Source organism: Cervus canadensis, chromosome 5 (assembly GCF_019320065.1).
Source record: "Cervus canadensis isolate Bull #8, Minnesota chromosome 5, ASM1932006v1, whole genome shotgun sequence".
NCBI classification, from domain to species: Eukaryota; Metazoa; Chordata; class Mammalia; order Artiodactyla; family Cervidae; genus Cervus; species Cervus canadensis.
Window position 1 is genome coordinate 3240053 of NC_057390.1, and position 12765 is coordinate 3252817.

Here is a 12765-nt window from a genome sequence, read left to right on the forward strand (position 1 = left end):
GCAATGCTTCAACATGAGCCCATGTCACCAACTCATGCAAGTATTTTTTAAGTGATCCAGGGCTTCCTTGGCGACTCAGTGGTAAAGAATCCACCTGCCAATGCAGGAGACACGGGTTTGATCCTTGATCTGGGAGGATCCCACATGCCCAGGAGCAAAATGAAGCCCGTATGCCACAACTACTGAGTCTGTGGTTCTAGAGTCCGGGAGCCACAACTACTAAGCCCACGTGTGCAACAATGAAGACCAGGGCCTGCGCTCCCCGGGGCCTGCGATCCGCAAGGGGAAGCCACGGCCGTGAGAAGCCCAGGCAACACTAAGGGAGAGCAGCCCCTCCTGCCACACCTAGAGAAAGGCCTGAATAGCAAGAAAGACCCCTCACAGCAAAAAACAACTTTTTCTATTTTTAAAAGAGCCACATCTAAAAGTTTAGTAAGGCGATCCAGTCTGAAAAGCACACTGCCCTCTCTCACACATCGCTTAGACACCAAGAAAAATTTTAGAATGACAAATGTAAACCATATTTCAAAGCTCTTCACATAATACAGGTAAGTTTTAGAAAGCATCTTCGTACCAGAAACAATTCCCTAGGAAAATCTGCTGCTTCCAGTGTAATCATTCCCCCCAAAGAAAATCTAGGTAGAGCCTGTGCTATACCATGAATGCAAACTGCAAATTAATTTGTATCAGCAGAGTTTGCTTAGGCTATTTCTCACATTTACTGCTGAGATGGGTTTTTACTAGTGCACGTTTTGATTCAAATGTATACTCCAAGTACACAGGAATAAAATTAGTTGTTAAGAATCAAAGTTAGAATGTCATATCATTTTATAATCATAACTGATTAAAAACACAGCCACAAATTGTTAAAACTTGAGAGGGCTTAAAATATATTTCATTTTATGGGCAAGTAATCTAAGGAAATAACTTAAGCATGCATAAGTTATGTCTCAAAAGCAGAGCATAATTCTTTTAATCAAAAACTAGAAGTTCACAATTCTTAATCATACAATGCACCTCTGATTTAGAGTAGCATCAAAAAGAATGAAACATCTAGGAATAAATCTAATAACCAAGGGGGTGAAAGACTTGCACACTGAAAACCACAAAACACCACTGAAAGAAAACAAACGGGACACAGACAAGCGGAAAGACTATCCCATGCTCATAACTCCAAGATGTAACACTGTTAAGGTATCAGTATTACACAAAGCCATCTACAGGTTCAATGCGAACCTACCAAAACCACAACAGCAATTTTTGCATAAATAGAAAAATCCATCCTAAAATCCATATGGGATTTCAAGGGAACCCAACAACCAATCTTAAAAGAGAACAAAAGTTAAGGTCCCACACTTTCTGATTTCAAAACACAGTTACAGTAATCAAAACAGTGTGGTTGGTACTAGTAAAAAGAGAGATATATATATCAGTGGAGGTAACAGAGAACCCAGGAATAAGCTCTCATGTACATGGTCACAGGATCTTCACACAAGGGTTTTAAGACCACTGAACAGGAAAAGGACAGTCTCCTCAACATATGGTGCTGGGAAAACTGGACACCCATGTGCAAAAGAATGAATCTGGTCCTTTATCTTATATCATGGAAGAAATTAACTCATAATGAATATCAAAATGTTAAGACCTCAAACTGTAAAACTCCTATAAGAAAATACTATAGGGCAAAGCTTCATGACACTGGACTTGGCAATGTTTTCTTGGAAATGGTATCAAAAGCACAGGCAACAAAGGCAAAAATAAATAAATGAGACTACGTCAGACATAAAAAATTCTGTGCATCGAAGACTACAATCCTAAAAGGCAACTTACAAAATAGGAGAAGATACCTGCAAATCATCTAACTGATAAAGGATTAATATCCAGAATATATAAAGAACTCCTACAACTCAACAAAAATAACCCAATTAAAAAATGGGCAATGGACTTGAACAATTATTTCTCCAAAAAAGATATAGAAGTGGCCAACAAGCATGTGAAAAGCTACTCAATATCAATTATTACAGAAATGCAAATCAAAACCACAATGAGATATCACCATATATACATTAGGATGGCCATTACCAAAAAAAAAAAAAGAACAAGTTTTGGTGAGGATGTGAAGGAACTAAATCTTTGTGAGCTGCTGCAATGGAAACCAGTATGGCAGTTGTTCAACAAATTAAAAATAGAACTATCATATGATCCAGCAAGCCCACTTCTGGGTATATACCTAAAAGAATCAAAAGCAGGATCTCAAACAGACATTTGCCCACATATTCACAGCAATATTATTCAGAACAGCCAAGAAGTGGAAGCAACCCAAATGTCCAATGTCCACTGATGGATAAATGGATAAACAAAATGGAAAAATTACACACACACAAACGATTAACCAACCTTAAAAGGGGAAGACATCCTGTCACGTGCTATGACATGATGAACCTTGAAGACAATATGCTAAGTCAACTAAGCCAGTCACAAAAAGACAAATTCTCCATGATTCCACTGACACTAGGTATTTGAAGTAGTCAAATTCATAACAAACAGAAAGTAGAATGGTGGCTTCCAGGGGCTGGGTGGGAGACACTGAGAGTTGTTGTTTAATGGGTACTGAGTATCAGTTTTGCAAGATGAAAAAGTTCTGGAGACCAACTGCCCACTGATGTGAATTTAACTTAAAATTACTGAACTACAAGCTTTAAAATGGCTAGGATGGTAAATTTTATGTGTTGTTGTTTTAACCACAATTATACAGAGAAATAAAGAAAGAAACTGGGTCTGACGCTCTATCATAACAGATCATGTCAAGGATCATCTTAGACCTTAGACATTTTTCAGACCTTTGCTCTAAGTGCTATATTCAACAGAATGAAACAAGCAAAGAATAATAGTTTTCTAAGTATCTTTCTAAAGAAATCATACAGGAATGAAAGAAAAACTGACCTACTACAGATAATAATGATCACCTAACCCAAAAAATCCCTTCACCAGAATGAACAAAGCACCAGGAATAAACTTCTGGAGTCCCTTCCAAGACTTCTAACAGAAGTCTGAGGGATTTCCCTGGTGATCCAGGGCTAAGACTCTACAGTACCGATACAGAGGGCCCAGGTTCAATCCCTGGTCAGGGAATTAGATTTCACATACTGTACCTAAGGTCTGGTGCAGTCAAATAAAGAAAAGAAGTCTGAACGAGATTTCACCATTATCAAAAACTGATGCCACTACTAGCCTTTGGATCATCTCCATTTCCTTTTAATACAGGTCCAGCTTCTGAGACTATCCACATGTCTTGACTAACTGGTCATACCAATCTAGAACTAAGGAGTATGTGAATCACAGAATGCAATGTCTTTTTTTAGATTTCTTTTTTTTTTTTTTTAATGTGGACCACTTTTAAAGTCTTTGTTGAATTTGCTACAATACTGCTTCTATTTTATATTTTGGTTTCTTGGCTGAAAGGCAAGTGGGATCTAACCCACGACCCCTGGGTTGGAAGGCGAAGTCTTAACCAGGGAAGTCCCATATGCAATGTTAATTTTAACCTAAGCAATATACCGGGTACCTAAATATCAAGGGCAGAGAGTCGAGTCAGTGGCTTCCAATATCAAATACGTGTTACATGGATTATTCATTCACGGGTTTTCCCTGGTTTCTTTTTAAGAATATGCACAATCCAGATGGCCTATGATCATTTTTTTTTCCATTTATTTTTATTAGTTGGAGGCTAATTACTAATAACCTATGATCATTTTAATGGTTAAGAAGTTGATAGAAAGTGTTATGGATGTTTATGGTTTTCTTTCTTAAAAACTGCACCTCACTTGAATATTTAACATGCTGGTTTTGCACAAACTGGCAGGACAGTTCTTTTTTTTTTTTTTTTAATAATTTTTATTTATTTTTATCTTTTTGGCTGCTCTGGGTCTTTGTTGCTGTGTGAGGACTTTCTCTAGGTGCAGTGAGCCGGGGCTACTCTTCATTGCAGAGCACTGACTTCAGTCAGGTGCAGCCCCAGCCTCTAGAACACAGGCTCAGTAGTTGTGGCGCATAGGCTGAGCTGTTCCTCAGCATGTGGGATCTTCCTGTGCCAGGAACTGAACCCCCGTCCCCTGCAATGGCAGGTGGATTCTTACCCACTAGACCACTGGGAAGTCCAGGACTGTTCACTAACCAGTTGGTATACAACAAAACCTACTACCTTATATACCCATGCAGGATTGAATAGCTTGTCTCAAGGGAAAGATGGCCTGCAATGGAACCCGAGCTTAAATACCTACCAGCTCTGTTACCTTGGAAACATTCCTTAATTTCTCTGTGCCTGTTTCATGGTCTGTAAATTGGGGTTTTATGAGGATATAAAATCTTAAAATCCAGAAGTAACAAAAGTGATGGTTTAGATAAGTGTATGTTACTCATTTTAGTTACAAGGGAAAGCAACATGTAGGGAAGAAAAATGTGGTGTCACTCTATGTCTTACCAGAGCAGAACTGCTAATGGTACCTGAATCCAAGTTCAAGTACAGGTTTCCTGTACTCTGGACTCTCAATCCAGAACTCAGATGTGAGAACAGGAGGATGAGGTCATTCAAGGCAAACTTCCATTTAAAATTAAATGCCTGCCTTGTCCACACTGCAGATGTTGATAGAGGTTCTGCCCCACAGAAATTCTGGCCTGGGTGAAGAAGGACCCCCACAAAGGAATTTAGGTAGCTCATTGAGGCAGTACCTGATTAAACACCAAAATGAATGACAGCTGAATAACAAAGACAATACAAATGTGGAGAAGGGATGGCAAAATGAAGGGAAGTGGAGACAGCTGGGAGGTGAGGACCCCCCAGCAATGCCCCAGCCTGGAGGCTGTGGGCAAGCTGCCCAAGGAAGTTTACAGACACTGATGCCACTTGGTAAATGACATCAGTTTCTTGGTCAGAAACGAGACCAACGTGGCAGACAGAATAATCAAGGCGTTAACAAAAACTGGGAAACTGGACGTGGCATCAAACAATTCTGCTCTGGACACAAGCAGTGTGTGCTGGTCACCAGACATGCAAGAGAGGGAAGACAGCCAACGGGCACCCAGAGAGCAGTGACTGAGACCGGGGCAGGATGACGACCAAGAAGTACAAAGTCACAGAAATGAAGGGAGAGAAGTTCTAAGAAGAAGCTATCGACAGTGCCCAATGCTGTGTACTACAGATAAGGAAAAACTCAGCCAGAGAAAAAAGGCATCTCCCATTGACGGGGCCAATCAGAGAGCCTAAGCCACAGGCAGATGAAGGAGAACTTATAAAATATCAAGCACCTGGCAATGATTTCATTTTTCTCCAAGAGTAGCTTGGCTTATGACTCTACTCTGGATGATAACAAATTAATGATTTTACACCTACTCCCCAAAAGTTGATTTTTGGGGGGCGTGGATCTCTGAGGATGGTGGCAAGGATTACAAAGAGGAGGAAAACAGTCCTCAGCAAGAGAAAGAGGGAGCATACTGTTTTCAACTACAGTATTTCATTACTGCCCAGTACAGATCTGGGCAGTAATGAACAGCTTTTAGTAAAAACCAAGTGACCAAAGTTCCTTAATGGAGCACTATGAATGAATATGGGCTACCCAGTGGCCCAGTCATAAAGAATCCTCCTGACAATGTAGGAGACCTGGGTTTGATCCCTGGGTTGGGAAGATCCCCTGGTGAAGGGAATGGCAACCCACTCCAGTATTCTTGCCTGGGAAATCCCATGGACAGAGGAGCCTGGTGGGCTACAGTCCATGGGGTCGCAAGAGAGTCAGACAAGACTCAGAAACTAAACAGTAACATGAATGAATATTCTACTTACTAGGCTCTAAATTAAAAAGTAATCACTCTACCCTCATGCAAAGGATAAAAACATCTCACTCTTTAGAAAATCACTCTTAAAAAACATGTTTACATTAGAAAGTAAAAATTCAATAAAAAGAAAGTAAATACCACTCCTGATCAATCTACCATCTAAGACAAAAATCCTCACCAAATTAGGTTTTTAATCTCTTTTCTTCTGGCTTTTATTCCTAAGCACTTTCTGTTCATATGCTTTGGAGACAGAACACTTTTGTACCCTCCTTCTGCACTTCTGTCACAAACACAGCTTAAAACAAAAATTTGTGCATGAAACAAAAGTATCTGGAAGACAAACTTAAAAGTCCTAAGAAAGACTGTCAAACTTCACCCTGCCATAAATCGCCAATTAGTGATAATAACATGTGAAATTGTCACAGACTTAAACAATCACATTTCTGAAAATTTACCCAACTTCATATTTACTAGATACAAAAAATGTAGCTTGATATTTATAAAAAATTAAAAGACAACAATGCCCCCAAAATACATTTTACAATGAAACTATATTATAGATGATATATGATGCTTTTTTTGAAGAGGGCATGGCAACCCACTCCAGTATTCTTGCCTGGGAAATCCCAAGGACACAGGAGCCTGGAGGGCTGCAGTCCAGAGCACCACAGAGAGTCATACACAACTGAGGAGACTCTGCATGCATGATGCTTTTTTAAAAAGTTTTTATTTGTTGGTAATAATGAATGGGCTGACTTACAAATAAAAATACTACTAAATGTTAGATGTTTAACATATACATACATATTTTCACTATGTTTTTAATATATTTTCACTACACCATCCCCCTATTTTCACTCTTCTCAATATCTAGATCTTAGCTTCAAGGAATGCTGGATGCCAGCAATCCAGAACAAGCAATTAAGTTGTAATAATTACAGTAACTTCTACCTTGGACAACTCTTTCAAAGTCCTTACAAACTACAGAGCACAGCCAAAACATCCTCAAAGGTCCCCTTTTCTCTAGACTAGTGAAACACACCCTCAAAGATCAGTGAAGACAGATGTTAAGATATAGGAGTGTTAAGACATATAGGAAAGCTGAGCGTCAAAGAATCGATGCTTTTGAACAGTGGTGTTGGAGAAGACTCTGGAGTCTCTTGGACTGCAAGGAGATCCAACCAGTCAATCCTAAAGAAAATCAGTCCTGAATATTTACTGGAAGGACTGATGCTGAAGCTCCAATACTTTGGCCATCTGATGTGAAGAGCTGACTCATTTGAAAAGACCCTGATGCTGGGAAAGACTGAAGGCGGGAAGAGAACGGGACGACAGAGCATACGATGGTTGGATGGCATCACCGACTCAATGGACATGAGTCTGAGTAAACTCCAGGAGTTGGTGATGGACAGGGAGGCATGGCACGCTGCAGTCCATGGGGTCACAAAGAGTCAGACACGACTGAGTGACTGAACTGAACTGAAGACATACAGGATGTTAAGACAAAGATTGCCGCATGCTTCTGACTTAAAATTAACAACACCAGGTCCAAACATGAAACCTGCATTAGGTAATCTAGGAATTTCTGCTGCTTTTCTTTAGAAGATGATGAGTTTTACTTAGTTTTGAAGATTTTCTAGTGAAATTCGGCTGCAATAGAAATATACTAACATATGAGATACCCAAAGAACCATCGTTAAAATTGCAGGTAAGTCTTAGCTTTAAAAAGTTAAGGTAGTTTATACTACCAAAATAAAACCACACAAAAAATCCTCAGGATGTAAATGGACAGAGTGAATTCAGCTGCCTTCAGAAGTCTGACCAGATTTGCTGAGAAAAAATTCAAAACAGCTCCCTTTGGGGGGGCAAACGGGGCCAAACTTGCAGTATCACATTCAAGTAAGAAAATCAATCTCACTTCTCCTACTTAAACAAAAACTACTAGAATTTGATCACCAAGGAGTCTGAAAGCACTGTCCAATTTTGGAGCTCTCTTCCTGGAATATTTGATTAGAATCAGATCCATTTATGATGGGCAGAGTCCTATGCTCTACGTAAGTACTGTCAATATCTTGAATAGCGAGTTTCTCTGTTCAAATAGTTCATATTGACACAACACAGGCCACAAAAGGTGTCTGATTCTGCCAGGACCACTGGCTGATTCAACCCCGTCTTTTCATTCTTGTACACCGGGGCGAATTCTCCTCCACTGACCCTTACATTTATGGGTATTAGAGAGATGTGCTAAAACTTATAAGCCATACAAAAGGGAAATTAGCAAATATAAATTAGTCTGATACTTCTCAAACAAAGGATTTTTCTTAAGTATACACCAAGAATTAGCATAAAAAATAGCTGCTGGAAAAATAAGCAGAAGGACAGTACAAACTTAATGTTTTACTGGACTCAATCATTTTAGTTCCCTGTGTTAATAACCCATGAATATAATTACTCCCTCAAACAAATGTTAAATGCCTATTGTGTGCCTGGCACTGTGCAAAGTAATCCAAGGAAGACAAAAACCAGGACACCTGCCAAGCACTACTTTAAACTCAAGGAGACATTAACTTATTGTACCATTTCAGATTTACTGGACACACAAACTACATGCCAGGCTGTGCTGGGTGCCATGGCCACACGAGAACCAATCAACTGCAGATCTGTAACCAAAGATGAACTGTGACAACTCCAGGCCTGACTAGTCCTAAAGCAGCAATATTTCATTCAAGAAATAATCTTGCCTCTGTAGATGAATCCTTTCTACAGACAGCAATTCTTTGAATAACTTCTACCTATGTTAACCCAAACTGCTTAAGAGTTAATTGTACCGTATTGAACAACAACAACAAAACCCCAGTAAACTGAAGCACCTGGCACTTTAACATGAATTTGCTTTGCTTTGCTGTTGCCTTCTTTAACAATAAAAGTGACTTTAGGTGTAAAGTAGAACTCAACCCTAAACTCACTGTGGCAAGAAATTATTTTCCTTGCAGTGGCGGTTTAGTATGAACCGGAAGCTAAACTAACAAATTTTGCTTAGCTTTTTAAAAACCATTCACTTTTAATGATTTCTTCATGAAGGCTCTGTGGTCACTCATTTCCTCAGGTTCCAAAACAGGTAGTGCCAACAAAATTACAGATCTGGGCTTCTAGGTTACAAAATCATTTTTAACCCCAGAAAAGCACCGGGTTTACTGTCATACAATGCTAACGAGAGTTTTCTAAAAAATAAGACTTAGCCCTTAATTGTAAATTACAGGTAAAGGTTTGCAAGCTAGAAACTTGACATTGGTTTTTAAAGTCTTTCACATTAAAAACCATGGCACCCAGTTACGTATCTTAAGACATGAAAAACTATGAGAACTGTTAGCTAAACAATCATCAATACTGCAAAACGATACTGAAGAGGGAAGCTGAAGATACAAGATTCCTCCTCCAAAAACGTTTAAACAAATCTAAAGTAAAATTTGGCAAGCTGTCTTGAAGCCTCTCCCCGAGTCTCGCTATTTTTACAATTTAAAGTGAGCTCTGTTTGCACGCCGTTATTAAAACCGCAACGAAAAAAAAGTGTCCTGAAATTTGCTTATTAAAAACAATCAAGTCTAAAAATATGCCCCTCCTACCTAGTGGGCCAAGTGGCAAGAATATACGAGAACTCAGGAAGTTTTGAAATGGCAGTGACAGGAGACAAGGGGGAAGACGGGGGTGAGACGAGGGGAAAGAATCACGGAGAACAAGAGCAACTCCGTGCGGTCAAAGCATCCGAACTGCGAGTTCCCGGCTCGGGACGAGACTCGACCGAGCAACTTTGCGCCGGACCGAGCCCTGCGCCCGGCCGCCCTTCCTCCCCGGTCGCAGCCCGGCAGCGGCCTCCGCGAGGGCGCGGTGACAGCCGCGGCGCCGGGCCCGGGAGATGCCGGCCGGCTGACACCCACCTTCCTTCTCGGCCCGCGCCGCGGCCACGACGAGGGTCATCACCAGGTGCAGCGCTCCCAGGAGGCCGGCGGCTGCGCTCCGCGGGCCCCCGCCGCGGCCGGCCGCGGGCTCCAGACCGGCCACGGCGGACGTGGAGGCAGCGGCGGCGGATCCCGCTGCTCCTTCTCCGGCCCGCTTCCCCATCCCTGCCGGCCGGGGGCCGCCGCGCTCGAGGTCCGGCGCGGTCCTTGTCGGCTAGGCGGCGGCGGCGGCGCGGGAGCCGTGGTCCGGGATCTGGCCGCGGAGCCGGGGGGAGACAGCGGTTCCGGGCCCGGGGCTCGGGCTCCGGACGTGGGTCTGGGTCCGTGCGTGCGTGTGAGCGAGCGTGTCAGTCACGGCCTCCGCCTCAGCATCGCCCACGGGGAGTCGAAGCCGAGAGGCCGCGGGTCAAGCACGGCGGGCGGCCATACTGGAAACGGGCACGGGCCGCGGGCTCTGGGCGCTGGCCTGCGAGGGGCGGGGCGCGGCCCTGGGCACCGCCCTCGCCGTGCCGTCACCTGGGCAGCCCGCCGGTCCGTCTGTCCGCCCCGGAGTTGGTCGGTCCGAACTTCTCGTCCCGCTCTCAGAGGCCCACGGCTCCAAGGGCCAGACGGGACGGGTCAACACAAACCCAACCTGTCACCGGTGCCCCACCGGGGAGGGGGAGGTGGGAGGCCGGCCGGGGCCCAGCCGCCAGGACTTGTGATGGCGGCTCACGCTTCGCCGAGGCAGGGACGATGATCACGTGGGGACGGGGGAGGCCTGGCCGCGCAGCCGCCCTGGGGCGGGGGCGGGGTTTCGGGGCCCTGGGGGAGGCAGGGCGGCAGCTGAGAACCAGGGAACAAACCCCTGCATCCCCTGTACTGCAATGCGAGAGCCTTCCAGAGAACTGAGTGCGCATCCGGACCTCGAAGTCCAGCGCGGAAAATCCATTCCAGTGACTCCTCCAGGCCGCACCTCCGCTTCTCAGCCGCTTCGAGAATACCCAGGACCTGATTCAGTTTCCCGGTGGCGCTGCCTTGGGGACGGGGACCTGCACTGTTCATCTTTGCACCCTTGAAGATACAGCACTCTGGAACGCTTCTTTGAATCCTCCTGCCTTTGGATTGTGCCGAGTTTGCTGTGGGAAAGCCCTTTGCTGTGTGTGTGTGTGTGTGTGTGTGTGTGTGTGTGTGTGTGTGTGTGTGTGTGTGTGTGTGTGTGTGTGTGAAAGCCCTTTGCTGTGTGTGTGTGTGTGTGTGTGAAAGCCCTTTGTGTGTGTGTGTGTGTGTGTGTGTGTGTGTGTGTGTGTGTGTGTGAAAGCCCTTTGCTGTGTGTGTGTGTGTGTGTGTGTGAAAGCCCTTTGCTGTGTGTGTGTGTGTGTGTGTGTGTGTGAAAGCCCTTTGCTGTGTGTGTGTGTGTGTGTGTGTGAAAGCCCTTTGCTGTGTGTGTGTGTGTGTGTGTGAAAGCCCTTTGCTGTGTGTGTGTGTGTGTGTGTGTGTGTGAAAGCCCTTTGCTGTGTGTGTGTGTGTGTGTGTGTGAAAGCCCTTTGCTGTGTGTGTGTGTGTGTGTGTGTGTGTGAAAGCCCTTTGCTGTGTGTGTGTGTGTGTGTGTGTGAAAGCCCTTTGCTGTGTGTGTGTGTGTGTGTGTGAAAGCCCTTTGCTGTGTGTGTGTGTGTGTACAGTGGCAGTGGCTGACTTTCTCCAACTTGGAATAATTCTTAATACATTTTATTCACCTATTTCCTTCAAGGCCTAGCACAAATCAGGAAGCCACCTCGTGCCTCTTAGATGCCCTTTTCATCTTAGATCAAGGTTCTTCGTGGGCGTGGCTGTTCTCTACAAACTTTCTCTTTAATCAATTAGTAACTTCCCCTCATTCCTTATTTAGTAACTCTCTTAGTAACTTCCCCTAACTACAGAGCCGTTCACTTACGCGGAGCTGGATTTGTCGAGTGAATGTTGTACTAAAGCCGAGTCCACCGCTAATACGCCTGAAACAAACTACGTGGGAAAAATAAAATTTCAAGAAGCTATACAAAAGAAACTCAAAAGTACTATGCTCTGCAGTCGTCTTATTTGTCAAGCAAACACTTTATATTTTAAGAACCTTCACCCTGATTTTGAAAAGCAATTTTACTTTTCTGATTTTTACAGTAAGAATTTAATTGAATTTTGTTCTTGATGTAATTAAATAGGAATGATTAGTATCATCTCTAAGTGGGCGATTCCATGTTTGTAGATCGAAGACTTTCAACTCACTGAAGAAATCGAGTTCAAAGATAAATAAGTATGTGAGTGCAGGGTCGAAACTTATCTTCAACGTGCAAGGAGTCTGTAGCTCCTCCCCCATTGCCAGTTTCAAGGCAGACAAGCCTCTTCAACCATTAAATGCTTAGGTTCTCTTACACAGAATCAACCAAGTCCTCTGATTAGCCTGAGGCTCAGGAGCCCCATGGGAACTAAGCATAGCTCTGTAATTGGAGCTTAGACATATACAGACCTGTTTGATCAGAGGCTGATTCCCATGAAGCTAATGAAGCTTAAGCTTTAGGGCCTCTCTCTTGCACAAGTTTCTTCCAAAGGTCTCTGCATCTAACTGTGTTTATAAGCTCGAATTCTTGTTATTTAAGCCCCCAAACCCCAGTAGCTGTGTAGGCATTTAGGGCCTACGATATCTGAACCTCCCTGTGACTGATGGACTTGGGAGCCAAAGCAGTGATGATGGAAGTTTGTTCCCGGAGAAGGGCATTGAGACTGCTGGGAGAATAATAATAAAAAAAGAACTGACTATACAACTTGGTAAACTGTATTGGAGAATACCCGGAGTTGCCATCTTTCTCTTTCCCCTCAGAGCCATGTTCTTTGGGAAGGAGAGAATGAAGGAACTTGGAATTCCCTGGCAGTCCAGTGGGTAGGACTCACTGGAGTCTTCACCACTAGTGGGCTCCAGGTTCATCCCTGGTCAGGGAACTAAGATTCTGCAAGCTGTGCACACATAAAC

The 12765-nt window shown here is 43.6% G+C and overlaps 1 protein-coding gene across 2 annotated transcripts in view; it reads right to left on the reverse strand.

Annotated features, from left to right (window-relative positions):
* TMEM131 (transmembrane protein 131) overlaps positions 1 to 10511 on the reverse strand; it is a 169210-nt gene extending 158699 nt beyond the window's left edge. For both annotated transcript variants that reach the window (XM_043467855.1, XM_043467853.1), the window contains exon 1: positions 9765 to 10511. In XM_043467855.1, the coding sequence (XP_043323790.1) occupies positions 9765 to 9948 (184 nt within the window). In that variant the 5' untranslated portion in view covers positions 9949 to 10511. The remainder of the gene's footprint in view (positions 1 to 9764) is intronic.
* Between the last annotated feature and the right edge of the window lie 2254 nt (positions 10512 to 12765).